The following is a 17,891-nucleotide window of genomic DNA, read 5'->3' as shown; positions in this document are numbered from 1 at the left end:
AAGGGCTGAGAGGCACACAATCCAAGCTGCTTCAGGTCCGGTGTCAGGTTTCAATGTCGAGGATATTTCGGTGAGCCGTGTTGTCTGCTGGTGTTGGTCCATGGTCTTTTCTCAAGTCCAAAGTCAGCAGCACAGTCTTCCAGCTGCCTTTTTGGAGCCATGCACGCTCCCCTCTGCCAACAAGGTCAACGAAGATTCTGATTTCATCTTCCAGCCGGTCTTGATACGTCCCCACACTGCCAAAAGTACCAATGCCTGCTTTAATGACCATGGCGCTGTGCTCGATTGGCCAACAGACTTGTCCGACCCAAATCCCTGAGCAAAACTATGGAGTGTTGTGCAGACAAAGACAAAAGACATCAGACCCAACAATGCAGACAAGCTGGAGCCCACCATGAAAGCAATCTGTGCCTCTTTAACACCCCAGCAGTCCCAATGGGCTGATCAGCTCCCTGCCAAACCACACTGATGCAACAATTCATGCAAAATAAGCCTTGACCAAGTGGAGTTCATTTATCTTACAGTATATAGACATGTTATTCAGTAGGATAACATGTCTATATATAAAAAAAATATATATTTTATCATTGAACTGATTTTATTATTTGATGAGAAACTGGGTTTCATTAGCTGTAAGCCGCAATCGTCAAAATGAATAGAAATGAATGTTAAAATATATTGTCTTTACATAATCAATCTATATAATGAGTGAATAATAATGAATCTATATAAACTTTTTGATGTTTTATGTAGTTTATTGAGATGTGCCTGTATACTGGCATCTAAAAGGTTAATGTTTGGTGGAGGTATGGAAAAGAAATGTGACATATAACAACTCCACATCCATCTATACATGGTGAAAACCCCAACAACCACAGGATTTTTATTATTTCCTCCTGCTTTTCTTTTTCCAATAAAGTGATGACTTGGCCCCTAACCAGTGCAGTCAGGTCACTGTAACCTAGAGATTGAAGGCACCGGTGCCTGTTCCCTGTTAACACAGCCAGCAGAGCCTGCAGCCAAATGCAAAAACGTCAACAAATGCTCCCTACCATTTACAAGCAGGTCCAATGCTTTTATTGCTCTCCACATGGACAAAGCATTTTCCTTTTTTCCCCCATTTAACCCAGCAATTACCTTACTGGTGTTGACTTTTTTAATCCTGTTGGAATTAATTCAAGCATGTGAGTTTAAGATGTAATATATACCCTAACAGGTGACTCGAAATAGTGGACTGACTCCGAATCTTTAGTATGCTTTTCATTAGATTCTGTATATTAAGTACTTTAACTAATCAGCTGATTCAACAACCTGTTCTTCCTCTCAGACTTACATTTGTTTGTTTGTTTTTTTTTCTCTCTGATGTCCTTTAGTCTACCCCTCGGTGGAACCGGGCTGGCTGCAGGCAACGTACGAGGGGAAAAAAGGTTTAATCCCAGAGAATTATGTTGTTTACCTGTAAAAGAGGCTAATCCTGCCATCTTTTTTGTGGTATCCATTAAAAAAAAAACTCTGTGCTTATTGCTCTTAACTGTCGAGATGTTCCCGACAAGCAGTTACTGGTCAGAGATTTACACACACTCATCATTGGCATGAATTTTTTTTTATTACTTCTGGATTTGTAGGGAAATTTCTGTCATTCTTTTTCCAGGGTGGAATGGTTTAGCAATATGGGGAGGACGCGGGTGAATTTGGACAAGTTAATTTTGGACGGAATAAGTAAAAAGACATTTTGCCCATGCCTTAGATAGTCTAAGCCTTACAGTATATAAAGCAAAGCTATGGGTGCCAAATCACTGTTTTGTACTAGTAAAATAGTCAAAGTACTTGTAGAAATGCCTTTTTTACTAAAATTGTCTCTAAACTACCTTAAGTTCCAATAGACCTGAATTCGCCCTACTACTTTAATTAATTTGAAAGCAAGACCTTGGTCCTCAAATGTGAATTTATTGTGGATTTTCTTTGATCAAAACAGTCAAAACTATGCATATAGTCCACTCATTCTCAATAGTTCAGGCAGTGCCATGTAACTTTTAGCCACTAGGGGCGCGAGGGGTGCTGGTGCCTATCTCCAGCTGTCAATGGGTGCACCCTGGGCAGGTCGCCAGTCTATCGCAGGGCCAGGGTGTCCCAGAAACTTAACATTAACCTCAAAATCGGTTTTAATTAGTTAATTAATGCCAAAGTTCCAACCATCTCACCAAATGGTGATCTACACCCAACATCTACACCATAGATGTAGGGAAAGTAGTTTAAATATTGAAGAACCACCCAGGCTCAATCCTGTCACAAACTGGAAGCTTTTGGAACACCAGTGTCAGCATCCATAGTGGATCAAGTTTAGCATCAATATGTAGATAGATTATAGACAAGAGAAGATGTCGCAACTCCAAAATCAGCCCCTTAACACGTGACTGATGCGTTCAGCTGCTCACGTGGTGAAGCCGAATGAGTTCTGGAGAAAAGTTTCATGGCCAGACGAGACATGTGGAAATGTTTGGAGTCAGTGGGAGGCTTTTAAATCTAGGACTGGATTTCTGCAAGGTCTTAAAAAGTCATGAAAACGTCTTGAATGTACTCGTCTTAATTTAAGACCTCAAAATGTCTTAAATTTGTCCAGATGTTATTACTAGGTCTCAAATTGTATTTGAGTTAGACTTTTTTCCATTATGACTTGTGATGAAGGCATTTGCTTGTGCTCTAATTTGTAGCTTTATGTTGAGGATTTCAGATGTTAGTAGATTGACAAAACTACAATCCCCATGGGTCAGGGTAGCAATAAGCCCTGTTGAAATGAATTTTTCACAAGTCCACCTGCTTTCCCCACAAAACCATTAAAGAACTGTTCACCTGAGCAAGCTTTACTGTCAGTTTAGACAAATAAAATCAAAACATTTCTCTCTTTTTCACTACCGGCTCCTTCGCCACAGAAAAGTGTACATTTGGTTTGAAAAAAAGGACATTTAACGGCTGGATAGTACCTATTGTAAATACGTTTTAAAGCGTTTTAAAGCCTTATGAGGAAGTCAAAAGAATTTAGATCGCCTAGATGTAAAAGCACTAAAGTCAAATGCATAAAAAAATATGCAATTTATGATGACAAAGTTATATTTAACTGACTTAGTATATTAACAAGTTTAATTAAATGTAAGTTAAGTTCTTAAATTTAAGTGTAAGAACACTTAAATGTAAGTTCCAGTTCTTTTGCATCACCTTAAGTCAACAGCAGGACAGGAATAAATTTAACAAGGCAAGGATTCGGACACATAAGAACTGGGTTCAGATGACAAACGTTAGGCCTTTGGGACGCCCTTCCCAAAGCCCAAACCTCTGTACCAGAAAAACAAACTCAAGTCTGCAAAACTGAGTCAAGAAGAGCAGTAAAATACTCAGCAGATTGCAGAGAAAGCCAAATGCCTTGTGAAGCCATTAACAAGCTTCTGGACTGTCTCTGGTTAAGAGGCTTTTATCCAAACATGCTTGTTGGTGCACATGTATATTTGAGCCTGAACTAAATGTATGATTCTGATCCCGTGTAGATTAGAGAAACATCCACAACAGATTCAAACCTGTGTTCCCAAGGATTTATCTTGTCTTCCTGGAAAAAAAATGTCTTATATGCAACATCTATATCTCTAATTTAATCATTCTTTGTTCTAATTCTAAGGTTTTATTCATTTATTTTATTAGTTCTTTATGTTCAGCACTTTATTCTGTGCCTGCTGTTTTTAAAGGGCCTTTTGAATAAAGTTTGCCTGGTTTGGATTAAAAACACAATTATTTAGATGTTCATGCAGATGAGGAGTAAGACTAAATCTTTGATTAAAGCTGTAACTGTCGTTTTTACATTGTTTGGATTTTTAGCAGGTATGACTGTTAAAGCTTTTGCAAACTAATGACCAATTATATACCTCTCTATCTGACATTTTCATGTATTCAGTGGATCCACAGGGAAATGAGGAGAAGCAGGCTTAGCATTACAATCCAACACAAATATAATAAATGACGGCACTCATCTCTAGCATTAGCCTTCATGATCACAGTACAATCAGTTTTCTTTGGAGTTATTTTATTCTCATAAATATTTCCCCTCTGAACTTTCCATTTCACGAATCAGTCGCCTCAGAAACATTTTTCATGAACTCCACCTGATCAAGCTGTGATGTCAAATAAGAAAATTGTCTTTTCTGTTAGAATATATATAAGAAAAAGCTATCATAGTCATAGTTTGCACATGAATATCTCTGGACTCTGATTACTGTTCATCCACTGAAACTGTTGCTGGCTGCTGTGCGCTGTCTCGTCAGTTAAACGCTACTGTACACGTTTTTTTCTTTTAAATTCTATTAAATAATTAATTTGTGTAACTGTTTGTTGCAGAATATTGGCACATCAAATATATTTTGTATGTAAAAGTTTTTTTTAATTATTATTATTATTATGAAAGATAGAGCCTTTTGCCTCAATGTATATTGTGTGGTCAGTGGTACACTGGTGTACAAGTAATGACGACTAGACAAGTATAATATTATAATGTGTTAAAGAAGACATTTAATACTTATTTACTCTTCTCCACAACGTCCCCACACTAGAAATCAAAAATTGTCTATATAGGTAAATTTAGCAATACAGTTTCAGATAAAGATACAACAAAAACAAAGAAAAACACAATCATTTTTTTTTTGCTCTTCACTTATTACAAACTGAAAAGAAAACTCCCAAGTTAAACTTTCTCCGGTTTCCCAAAATGTATTTGGGAGTAGATTTGACATCTAGCTCCTGCCAGGATCAGGATGTTCTTTTCCATTTACATTTCGAAGAATGCGAGTTGGCCTTGAACACTGGCGCTGGACTACTACTCCCCTACAGTAAATGAATTTGCCGGGGCATGTCACGGAAATTATACTCATATCCTGAATATGTCAAACTTGGCACCCTTTTCCATACAGATATCGGGATATCTTGCAAACATTTAATTCATCCTAAAGAAACAGATCAGCAAAGGAAAAAAGAGTGAATGATTAAACCTTCTGCTCAAATACATGTTTTTTTTTCCTGTTGTTGAGGGATAAATAAGTAAAGTATCGCAGGTATTTGTCCTTTACAAATTTCTTCTGGTTTTGCATTTTTGCCAAATATAAAAATTTCACGTCAAACACAGTTTAATATCAGACAAAGATTATTTGAGTAATTAAAAAAACAGTTTTCAAATGATTTTATTTATTAAATGGAAAAAGCCCAAAGAACCTGGAGTGAATAAAAAAACAGTGGCCTTTATAACTGGTTGGGTTATAAGCTTCAAAAACTGCCCTAAGCATTTGTGATAACGGCTGGCAGTATGCTGCTGCTGCCCACTTTTTTTTTTTTTTTACCAATTCTGTGATCAATACATTTAATTAGATCTTATTGTAATGTAAGATGATTTTTTTTAATTTTTACTTTTGCCTTAGAACTCTCCTACGGATACCATTTTTGCCTAGTCTCTTTCTTTTTGTTGCATGATGAACTCTGACCGTAACTGAGGCCTTCTGTGCTTCAGATGCTGTTCTGGGTTATTTTGTGTCCTCCTAGATGAATTTTGGTATGCTTCTCGTTCCTGAGAAGGTTCACAACTGCTATGTTTTCTCCATTTGGTTCACTGGACTACAAAAGTGTCCGATAATGCTGTCAGACTGATTAAGCCAAATTACTTTGTTTCTCGTCTGTTCTTGAATTTCTTTAGATCAGTGAATGACGTGTTAGGGTTTTTTAAAGCTCTCTTAGCCTACTTCATGTTGTCAGACAGGTTGTATTTAAGTGACCTTATGATTGAGAAGGTATGGCAGTATTTAGGTCCAAATGTTGCTAGTGAAATTGAACTTTCACAAATTGTGGTTAATTTAGGATTTCACATAGAGGGTTTTGGTGTTTTGGTTTTTTTTTCACATAGGTCTCAATAGCTTGTATTTCCCTAAATACCAATGGGGTCATTATTTAAAAAGTGCTTTTAAATGTTTGCTCATGTTAATCTGAAATTACATTAAGATGAGTTTGATGATTTGAAGCATTTTAGTGTGAAACAGAAGAAATCTATGAAGGCACAAATACTTTTCCACTCCATGCATGTTTTAATTCAGATCCATGTTGCTAGGGTAATCAAAGCTACAACAGCAACAACCACAATCCAAACGCTGTTAAAGTTGGATTATGTGTTAAGGTTTGAGTGATTAGTTACATTTTAAACGTAAAGAGATTTAATTAAACAGTTTTCACTTTTGTTACTTTTGTCATGAACTTCACTGGCTTGAAAAAAAATAAAAAATATTAATTATTCTTTAAATGATAAATTTTGTCGGTTCTGAAAATAAAATAAATCCTGTTTTTTGTGCACATACGCAAGTTGTTTCTTAGTTTTATTTTTCTGTGGAAATACTTGACTATAGATATCTCTGTTTTCTTTCCCCTGACTATATTTTAATCTGGTTATCTTATAACACCAATAGGTTATGTCATTTTTCTGTTCGAACAAGGCAAGCTTTGTTAGACTTTTTTCTGTATATCTATTTTTTTCAGCTTCAGTACAAAAATATCAGTATTTCTATTTCTGATGTTTCTTTTTTTGTTTATCTACTGTGTTCCTGCAAATTGATAAAACTGTACACAAGTGGCAGGATGGGAAATGTTTGATACACAAGAATACACGAGAGATTGAATGACTGACGCATCTGAATTTACAGAACCTTACACAATTATTGTAACTTCTGGTAGAGATGTGTAAAAAGCTGTATATTATATTGCAGTAGTAAAATCTCACACTGAGAATTTTTTTTTTTTTTTTTGAAAAATCTAACCTTTAATTTGAGTACATTTATTCATTGATGAAAACAAAGCTCACATCATTACGTAATAGCTTTCATTTTTACTCATGAATCCAAACAAAGCCAAACAACTGAAATTAAACAAGTGCAACTAAAACATTTTTTATTGAGATTTTTTTTCCTAATATTTTATGTTGATTATATCTGGAAACTTTTGATTAGCAATTAATGACACAGAGCCCCATTTCTCATGGGTTGCTCTCCAAAATGGGAAAGACAGGAGAGCAGACAGTTTAAGTAAGGCAGACATGTGTTGATCTTCATAAGTCAGGAAATTGCTCAAAGAAACTAGCTACATGACTAAACATGCTTATATCTACTGACAGAAGAAGGATTAAAAAGTAAATATGTAATTTTACACATCTGTACCAAAAAACAATAGTTGTTAAGGCCACTGTATTATATTTATGATACAGTGCCTTGCAAAAATGTTTATACCCTTTGCAGTGTTTCAGATTTCGTCGCATTACAACCATGAACATTAATATATTTTATTGTGTTTTTATGTGATAGACCAACACACGTTAGTGTCTAATTGTAAAGTTGAAGTAAAAAACGATGATTTTCAACAATCTTCTTTAGAATTACCTACATAGTAAAAAGTCCACCTGTGTTTAATTTAATCTCATTAGAATTACAGATGATGTTTTTTTTTAGAGAACATCAGTGAACCGACAATATCATGAAGCCCACTTCACACTACAGACCACACAGGTCACAGATAAAATTAAGGTTATGAGGAAGTTAAGAGTTTATGGAGTTTACATGGAGGTGGCAGCATTAGGCTGTGGGGATGCTCCTCATCAACATGGACAGCTAAAGGAAAATGTTAAAACCTATAAAAAGCTGCAATTGACTTCAGATTGGGGCTGAGGTTCAACCTCCACTAAGACAACACTAAACGTACAGCCAGAGCTAGAATGGAGGGGTTTAAATTAAAGCATATTCCTGTGTTAGCACAGCCCAGTCAGAGTCAAATTGTTGTTGAACTAGTTCACAAATAAGATTGGGCAAAGAAATTGAGTCTAAATATGCAATGCTATCACCGAAAAGAGCTGAAGCTACACGAGGGTCTGTATAAAGTTTAGATTTTGAAAACCAATCAGTTTCCTTCCTCTTAAAACTTTTGCGCTCCTTTGTGTCGATCTATCAAAGAAAACTCAAATAAAATATATTAAAGTTTGTGGCTGTAATGTAACCCGAAATTGAAAAAAAAAAAAAAAAAAGAAAAATCAAGGATATGAATGCTTTTGTAGGCACTTGGTCTGTTGTTGATCACTCTGCCTTACCCTGAGGCATTTATCAACGTTTATATAACTGACTACAGTGCAATGCGGGGTCTGAAGAATCCAGTATTCTGCAGCAATAACCCAGTCAAACGCTGCCGCCAGAGTCGGGATGTTGTTTTTGCGCTACTGCTTTGTGTGGAACAACAAGGGTTTCACCATGCCGGCCAGCACCTTGGGAAGCTGAGAGGCGATCACCTCTGACATCATCTCCGGGAACTCCACTTTCATGGCGTCCGCCTGGATGAAGGTGCTCAGGCAGAACAGGTTGACCTTCTTCACTATCTGTCAGAGAGGAGACATTTACGTTTGTCTTGGTGCTCAATAGATACACACAAACTGAGAGCTTCGTGCCCGTTAAAAGATGCTTACATCATGCATGGCGTCCATCAGTTTGGTAAGGTGGTAGAATCGCTGGGAGCTGGCCACCACGCCCTTCTCCTTCATGTGGATGGCTCTGGAAAGCTCTCGTATGTAGTTTTGTCTCATTTCCTCAAATGCTGCCTGGCTTTTCAGGCCTTCAAGAGGCACTGAGACAAGCAAAAAAAAAAAAAAGTAAAGCTTATCTGCAAAATCATTCACTTGTAAAGTTGACCTTTTCGTCTATTTGTAAAAAGGCTTCATTAGAAGGAACCTGCTTCTTTGAATAACGTTTTTATTTGATAAGGAAAGAGAACTTGACAGCAGTTGCTACAGTAATCTATGCGAGGTCTGATCTTGTTCAGCACTCCTGTTATTGTTCGGCTCTGTGGGAGCTTCTCATCAAAGCCTCACATTTCTGAATGCAACATTGTGCAATGATTGTGTTCAGTTTAGGGGTCCTTACCTGTATTGAGTAATATTATAGCTTTCATGCAAAGGAATTCCTCACGGGTCACTTGGAGGTTGGCAAACTCCTGAGGAATAAACTGGATCGCCAGGCAAAGGTCATAAATGGGTGATCTCCTCATTTGCTCCCTAGAAAACAAATAAAAAACATGTAAAGTTTGAAGTAATAGTATATTTTTCAAAATGGTATCCTTTTTTTCATTGTTTAATCCCTCATGAATTGAAACTCCGTTTAGATTGCCTGTTATGCACAGCACATTGAAAAAGTGAAAAGTTTTTCCCCTTTTGTCAGGTTACAACTCCATGTTCCCGCTGTTTCACAGCTGAAAGCCTGTAGAGTATGTCTCTACCAGCTTTGCCCATCTAGTGTTTGTCCATTCTCCCCTATAAAACCGCTGAAGCTCAGTCACACTGGATGGGTAGCATCCATAAAGACTCGTTTTCTAAGCAACCTTGAATTTTCTGGTCAATTTTGGTCTCATCTGACCAAAACACCATCTTTAACATGTTTGCTGACTCCTCTACATTGCTTTTGGCAAAAACTACAACTACAACTTCTCGCTGTCTTCGCTGAAAACCAGCTTTCTGGAGGACTCGACTAATACTTTTCCTACCAACAGTCTCTCACACCTCAGCATCAGATCTCTGCAGCTCCTCCAGAGTTACCTTAGGCTTCTCCTCTGCTTCTTTTATTGATGTCCTTGCTGTCTGCCCTGTTAGTTTAGGTGGACAGCCACGTGTTTTTTAGGTTTGTAGCAGTGCAATACTCTTTTAGATGATAGACTGATCAAAGTTCTGGGCAATTATTAAAACATGGAACATCATTTTTGCTGTGCATGTCTTCCTGGTGCCATTTGTTCACTAGTGCTCTCTAACAAACATATGAGGCATTTACAGAACAAGTGAATTTATACTGAAAATAAATAACACACTTTTGGATTTACTTATAAGGTGACTTCTAATGGCATTAGATGAAAAGTGCCAGAATACAAGAGCACACCCCAGTTTTCAGAATTTTTGCTACTTTTAAAAAATGGGTATTGTGTGTCACATTTATGCACATCTGTGTTCGCCTAGCACATATAATCTAAATAAAATACGTTTGCCGTCGTAAGTTGACATGATGTCAAAATGGGCTAGACCTGTGAATAATCTTTCAAGCCAGTGCAAAGTTCACTTACTGGCTGAGAACCAGATCAGGTGCAAAGTATAGATATTCACTGGTGACATTCTGAAAGGAGCGCCAACCGAGAGAGAACACCATCAGGTTCATCCACGAGTACTGGATAAGAGTCATCTGATCATTGATGTGCAGATTCCGAAAACCTTCGAGAGAAAGTAGAACACAGAGTTGGAGAACACCGAAACACTTCAGCAGGTCTTCTTCCTGTTATTTTGATGCAGCATGACTCATAACAGATCACTGCAGCACATTGGTTTTCCTGTTCTGTTGCTCTCTGCGAGATTAGAGTTAAACACTTCTTCTGACTAATAGGAGTCACTTAATGTTGAGACCTTTTGCGAGGTCTGCCAGCGCCGTCCCCATGACAACAAATGTGGTAACCCTGAGATGCAGAGAGCTGTTACCTGGCAGGGACTTGGACCACTTGACGATCCACAGCAGCTGTTTCTCGCACAGCCTGTTGAGACTGTTGAGCAAAAGATGGGGGACTTCGGGTTGTGAGTTGTCGTAACCCGAGTACACAATCTCGGGCTCGATGTTTTCCAGGACGTTAATTATTTGTTGGGACAGCTGGATCTCGTGGATGCTTGGTACACAAGACATGGATGTCAAGGCCTGGCCATCCCCGGACATGGCCAAATGGGACTGGAACATCAGGGACGGGGCCAGACCTAAAGCTTTCAAGGCTCCAAAACGCTTCAGTTTCCTGCCTGTGACACAAATAGAGAGCTTTGTCAAATCCAACACTGAAATACATCGGTTTTCCTTCAACACGAAGTAAAAATCCCCAGTTAAATGGTAAAATACTGGCATTTTACCAAGTAACCCAGCACAGCATTAGAAAATTGTGATATTTGTAAATATTGTGATGATGATATCAATTGCAGTGACTACAATTTGCCCATTCCTGTGTTTCTCAGTCATCCTTCCAGCACTCTGCAAACTTTAGCATTTTATGCATAACTTAGGAGATTCCATCCAACAAGCTGAACCCTACATTAGCAAATTTAAATCAGCTTAATTATAAATTGTAAATTTTAAACTCAACACACTTGGAACACACTGTTTTAGGCAAGAATTACTACATTTCAAACAGTCCTTTGTGACGCTAATAATATTGAGCGCACTGATATTGAGATGACTATACTTTGATTCAATATATACCATAAACGCCATGCCTACAGTGACACATGGAGATGGCAGCATTATGATGTGGGGTTAATTATCATCAGATAGAACTCGGGTTTTTGTCAAGATGGATGAAATTCTAAACAGCTCCGAGTTTCCAGCCAGCTGTCACCCAAAGCTGTCGGGTGTCGTCTAGATTGCCAAATAGGGCTGTGCATAAAAATCGATACAAAGATTTATATCGATGTTTTTAAAAACGATTTAATATCGATATTCTGGCTTTCAATATCGATATACCTCCCAAACCCTAGGGGGCGTTATTACAGCGTGCCAATACTGTTCTCATCGAGGAAGAGCAAGTGAGACGAATTTGCGGAATGGCCGACAGGATTTTAGAAGGGCTTCGTCCCTAAAATCAGATGTTTGGGCACATTTTTGGTTTCTGTGATACGTTAAATGCATTGAACCAAATACACTTTATTTTCCTGTTAATATATCAGTGTTCAATAAATTGAACATAAGTATAATATATTTGCCCGTTTTTTTTTTTTTTTTGTATTTTTTATTGAATAACCTTGAGCATTAATTATAATGTAATTGATATCAATATTGGAGTCAAATCAAATCAAGCTGAGCTATATCAAGAATCGTATTGTATCATGAGCTATGTATCGAGAATCGTATCGAATCGGCTTATCTTAGATGATACCCAGCCCTACAGCTGAATATAGAGAGGCTTCATTTTCAGCATTGCTGTAAGTCCAAGCATGCATCAAAATAATGGTTTAATCATAGGACAATTAAAGTTTTTGCATGCTTCAGAACTAAATATTGAGGGGCCTCGCTGGGTCACCTGAAAAGGGGACTAGAAATGTCCCTAACAATCTGACAAAATTAGAAAACTTTGCAGGGTAGAGCAGATAAATTATACCAAGTCAAAATGTGGGAGGCTGATTGAGTCCTTTGAAATTAATTATTGTGCTCTCATTTTTTGTGTCTAAAAAACTTGGGATTATAACAGGGGTATGCATACTTTTGAGATTTACTGTAGATATTAATGTAAACCTAAAACTTACAAATAGATCCTCTTTTAATGAGAAAATAAAATCAGGCTTGACCCTAAAGAGGGAGACTCCTACTACGACTGCACAAAAGCACACTAACATGGAAATTTCATAATTGTTCAAAGAGAAATCCAAAGAAATCCTACCTCCAAGCATCATTCCTGCTTGATAACACTTTCTGAGGCGACACGCGGGGCAATTTTTCCTCCGAATTTTGTCCACAATGCAGTCATTTCGCCCAGCACAGAGATAGCTGTGATGGCCTGTTGATGGGAATGGGCACAGACAGACAATACATCCAATTTTAACAATGCTTGATTTCTAAATATGTCGGGAACCAGGGGAGGTAAATGATGATGAGAGGGGGGAAAAAGTGTTGAGGGGGCCCTTGACTAACCACTCCAAACCCAGGCAGCATTCTAAAAGACCTAAAGAGGCAAATTAGATAGAGGCAAGGCTGTGAGGACAGAGTGACATGGCCATGGTGAGACATAGTGGCTCTCTCACTATATCTTGCTCTGCAAGATAACGAGAAAAAAAAAAAGTCCAATATGAAGAACATGGTGTACACTGTGCGAAGTGATACTGTTTCTAATAACCTTTAACAACGACCACGGAAGGTTGCAGTGTTTGTGTATAACTCTGGGCTTTTTGTTTGTGGAAAAAAAAAATTACAAGATAAATAAATAAACTTTTTTTTGTTATACAACATGTAGCCATGTGTAAATATGAAATGGTATCCCATATGCACATGGTAAGCAGGAAAGACGTGTGGTTCAAAGGCTAAAAAGTCTCTAATGGGCCCCAAATATAGGCATGTTTCAACACTGTTACATTTATTTTCTTTGAAAACTTTCCCTACTGTTGCATTTCTTTTCATTTTTCAAGTCTTTTTACATGCTGAACTTGATGAAGGCTCGTGAAGTCTTTTCCTCTCTGCCAAAGTCAAAACAATATGCATATAAATTAATTTTATGGGACATACATGCAAAAGATTGCATCATTCTTAACATAACACCCTTTCGAACTTTGCAAGAATAAAAACTGATGAGACTCCACTGGATCTCTTTTGTTAAATTAAATAAGAAGTGGAAAGTAGATACAATTATGCTGTATAATTCTGTTAATGACTCCAGTTCACATATGGAACGAGTTGGTTCCCTTCAGATCAGATTAGCCTTTTAGCAGCTAAGAAGTTAACCTTGGCTAGCATTAGCTCATGCTAACACTCGCTATTAAGTCAACATTGATTCTATTTTGTATTGAGTTATTTATTTAAAAATTTGTTTGCTGTTTGTATATTGCTGAGTCTGAAACATTTTTAAAGCAGAATTAAGCTAAAACTGAAAATCATTCATTTTAACCAAATACTGCATGTTCAGTCATGGTTAAAGGACAGAGTTTGTATAGTGTGAATCATACTGACCTCTCATAGTGGTTTTAAGCCATATTCACACAATCACTTTCACTAACCTGCACACATTCATACTCCGCTAGCAGATCAGTAGGAAATTTTGGCCTTGCCCAGGGGTACATGGACATGTAACATGTCCATGTACCCCTGGGTACATCCATTTTTGAGTTAAGTTGTTTTTAACCCAGAAGTTGTTCCAGGTGTAGCTAGCAAAATCAAGTTACCACTGAATAAAAGTTAAAAACGAATTGAGAATTAACTATTGTCAGCCTTTTTTTTTCTAAATATGGATGTAAAACATAAATAAAGTCAGTTATGTATCAGTTCTTGTTATGAATGTCAGCCGGGAACAGCTGTGAACATTTAAGTTGGGAGTTTGAGTTAACATAGATTGATCAGTGTCATATTTATGTGACACTATAAAGAGGTTTACATAACAAGCTCAATGAACAAAATTAGACGTTTCTGGGAAGCCAGAATGATTTTCTAATCTGTGAATGAGGTCATTTTAGATACAGTTCTGTGTTTGGTATCATTTTGAGTGCCACATATAACAAAAGCGGTTTCACTTGCTAAATATATGAATATGCAGCAGCCTTCAACAGATAGCAGTGTTTCCAAATTACTTTACTATCATGTCATAGATATGGTTAAAAGTAGGCCAAGAAAACCCAAGAAACAAGGGTGGGAATAACAGCAATCATAAGTTAACGCTAATCAGTAAGGCAGAATTAAAATAAAACCATGTTTTATATGGTTAAAAAGTGTTAGCAAAAGCAGCCCTCAGCAGGTTAATGTTTGCCTGGTTGAGTTTAAAGTAAAACATTCACATAACTTTTTTGAATGAGTTATTCCCATATTTTTTTCTTAAAAAAAAAATAAAGTTGGATTTTTTTTTTATGTGTGAACACTTGTTGTTGCAAAAAGGAAGTTTCTCATTACTGAGCTCACTATATTAGAATTACAGTATCATATCTGACAATTATAGCATAATTGCCACAGAAAAAAGTATGAAAACATATAATTTGATTTTTGTTAGATTTTGAATGTTAGTGACTACCAAAATCATTTTATCAGACACTTAAAGACTCTGAATCACTTATACTCTTCTAGACATTTTGCAACCCAGTTTCCCCTGTTAGGATAATTCCAATGAATTTGTGAGGTGTGTGTGTGTTGGGGGGGGGGGGGGGCTGGATGGTCAACATTTTCGGGAATGGAAACCAAACAGAAAGTATAGGAAAGAAAAGTCAAAAGATGCAATTAAAAACATCTGGCGGTCAAACATTTCGACTCATTGCTCACCTTCCACTGCTCTTTTGAAAAAGACTTTACAGCTCCCACATGTTAAGACGCCATAGTGGCATCCAGATGCTTCATCACCACAGATAACACACATTCTCTGAGGTTGCATCCTGGAAAATAGACCAAACAATTACATTTTTATGGAGACTTAAGTTCATCAAGGACCAGAATTGTTAAAACTCAATGTGCCAATCTCAATAAAGAAAAAATGTATGTGTGTTGATTTTAAGAAATATTTGGCAGTACATACAACAAACAAATAGTTAAATTTATCAATAACTATTGGAAAGGTTAAAAAATGTAGATAAATAAGAAAGTTAAATTTAATAAAAAATGTTATGGTATGCTTTGGATACATAATGAAGTTAATGGTTAATATCTTTAGTATTTAAATGTTTATTGTTTTATACATTATTAACGCATTTACATTTTTTATTGACATGCTATTTATTTAATGCATTTATTAAAATTGTTAAATAGCAAATAAATGTAATACCTGAATACCTTAATTGACTTACCTATAGTATTACTTAATTGGGTTACCTATATTTTAGCTAATTCATTAAATACATAATTGCATACTTCGATATTAAAAAATCCTAATCATTATATGTTAAGAGCACATATAACTCTGTGGGTATTAATTTTATTTAACGATGTTGGAACATCATGTTCTACGTATTTGTCAGCTTTTTCCATCAACATGAGTGGGCGGGACTAATACTGCTATTGACAAGATGATTGGTCTACATTTAAATTGAAGTGCAAGTCAACCAATTAGATATTTAGGTCTATCTGCTAAATCATTGTAAGCGTTAAAGTTATTTAAGCACAGAATAAATAATAAATCAATTACTACAAAGATAAATACATCTTCAAATGGTAGTTTATTTAACTCCTCATTTACTTCTATATCCAATACATACCCAAATTATTTTTGATATCTATCTAATGCATAGTTTTTCGTAACTTGGCACATGCATAAATATGTATTTAACATTTATTTGATGATGGATGAGTGGAAATGGATGGATGGAGGGATAATTCATTTGATTCTGGCACCTTTGGTCTTAGATGTGGAAAAAACGTCTAGTTGCAGACTTTTTTATCATCACATTTATCCTTGGGCATCAAACTGAGCCAAAAGGCAATAATTTGTAAGACAATATGTGCAAAGTGTTTTACCCTGGAAATGTGGCGAATGGTGAAGGGTTCCTCTGGGTCTGGGTGTGGTTCTGAATCCCGTCGTAGCTGCTGGCTGAGAACGCGTCTGTCTCGGCCATGCCTGTGGAATGGAGCCAGTACTGGGACTCAGAGGTGGAGGTTTGGATCTGCCAGCGGGAAGCCTCTGCCTTGTACACGGCGAGAGGCGCAGGTGAATGGGCGGACAGAGCGCACCTGGAGTCGGTTCTTCCGGGGTTCCCCAGCTGCTCTGGCTGGTTCAACTCTATGAGACAGTTCGGAGAGCCCTCCAGCCGCGGCCGGGGAGCCACTTCCAGCCCCAGGTGGTGCTTGCTGTCGGTGTCGCAGCAGGTGTCGAGACCTGGGATCTCAGGTGATGCGTCAAACCTCGGGCAGGGGGTGTCCATAATCACCGAGGGCTCCTTTTCGTCTTTGATGAACTTGCAAGCCCCGGACGCGGAGGAGAGGCTTACATTCGCCCCTGGCAAGCTTTCCGAAATAGATGCGCTGCTCCTCTGGAGTTTAACAAAGTCCTCCCAGGGAACGTCGGACTTTAAATAATCACTGTTGCTGTCATAAAACTGTTTAGCAGACACGGCAGCGCCGACGACATTGCAGTCTTTATAAACGGAACAGTCCCCGCTCAGATTTAAACCATGAATTAAAGGGTCTGGGTTCGCCAAATTACGCGCGGGCGGTTTGGTGGACCTGTTGAAGCCATCAATCATGTCACTTACTCTCGAATCAGTGGAATCAGCAATCGAAGTGGTGCTGATGGCGCTCATCTTTCCGTTCATTTTGTTTTCCATTAGTTGTTGTTTTGTTTTTTGTTTTCCCCTCTCCTCTCTGAGGCTCGAAGACGCGTCTTGAGTGCGTCTGCAGGCTGGATGTTACAGCGCGATAAGGAGCAGCTCGGAGACCTTCCTATAATCCTCCTCCCTGCCTGTGACTGCCTTTCGCACGAACCAAACACCCTGCGATACTTTAAAAGTTTCCTCCACGTGTCTGTAAAGCAAGGAGCTTCTATTCTGCAAAGCAGATCGCGTTTGTATACTCTTTTTACAAAAACAAACAGAATACCTTGACCGAAAACAACATGACCTTCTTTCCGATGTCGTTGTCATTTCTGATATTCCTTATGGTGATCCGTTTCTCCGCAGGATTAGCCAGAGGGGAGGGAAAGCCCTAAAGGTTTGTTTGGATTAAAGTACTTCCACCCAAACAGCAGAGCTAAAAAGTGGCATCCTTGTCAGGAGAGTTGTGGTGTTAAGGGCCATGAAGTCTCCGCCCTAAAGATCACGAATGAGTGCACCAAGATGCAAATAGGAGTTACATAATTACGATTTCAAACTAATGGCCTCACCTTTTGGATGATAAGAAACGTCAGGATGATGTTTTGATAAGTCATCCCAACATTTGAATGGGGTTGTAAGGCGGTTTATTGTTACAATAAACAACTTTAAAGAGTAATCACATGTTGCACATGTTCAAATCTATTGTGGATTTAGAGTAATCCACGCAGATTTAGCTATTATACTCAGAGGCTCAAACATATCCATACATCACAAGCTTTATTTAATTATTTATTGATCTTTCCTTTTGCCTCAGAGAAACCAGCAGTGAGTTTGTAGCACAATTCTGTGT

General features: G+C 37.7%; 2 protein-coding genes across 5 annotated transcripts in view; one reads left to right on the top strand and one right to left on the bottom strand.

Moving 5' to 3' along the window:
- LOC105930209 (rho GTPase-activating protein 42) overlaps positions 1-5,003 on the top strand; it is a 129,616-nt gene extending 124,613 nt beyond the window's left edge. For all 4 annotated transcript variants that reach the window (XM_036149643.1, XM_036149644.1, XM_012868303.3 and 1 more), the window contains one exon: positions 1,374-5,003. In XM_036149643.1, the coding sequence (XP_036005536.1) occupies positions 1,374-1,462 (89 nt within the window). In that variant the 3' untranslated portion in view covers positions 1,463-5,003. The remainder of the gene's footprint in view (positions 1-1,373) is intronic.
- A 352-nt stretch (positions 5,004-5,355) lies between these two features.
- On the bottom strand, positions 5,356-17,459 carry pgr (progesterone receptor). The gene is made up of 8 exons (XM_012868317.3): positions 16,251-17,459; positions 15,066-15,175; positions 12,493-12,609; positions 10,559-10,864; positions 10,153-10,297; positions 8,970-9,100; positions 8,516-8,673; positions 5,356-8,428 (listed from the first exon to the last, which is right to left on the bottom strand). The coding sequence occupies exons 1-8, from the start codon at positions 17,054-17,056 to the stop codon at positions 8,270-8,272; spliced, it is 1,932 nt and encodes a 643-aa protein (XP_012723771.2). The 5' UTR covers positions 17,057-17,459; the 3' UTR covers positions 5,356-8,269.
- Positions 17,460-17,891: the final 432 nt, after the last annotated feature.

The sequence above is a fragment of the Fundulus heteroclitus genome, chromosome 18 (assembly GCF_011125445.2).
Source record: "Fundulus heteroclitus isolate FHET01 chromosome 18, MU-UCD_Fhet_4.1, whole genome shotgun sequence".
Lineage (NCBI taxonomy): Eukaryota > Metazoa > Chordata > Actinopteri > Cyprinodontiformes > Fundulidae > Fundulus > Fundulus heteroclitus.
Note: the sequence above shows the minus strand (reverse complement) of the source record. Positions and strands in the feature narration are given on the sequence as shown.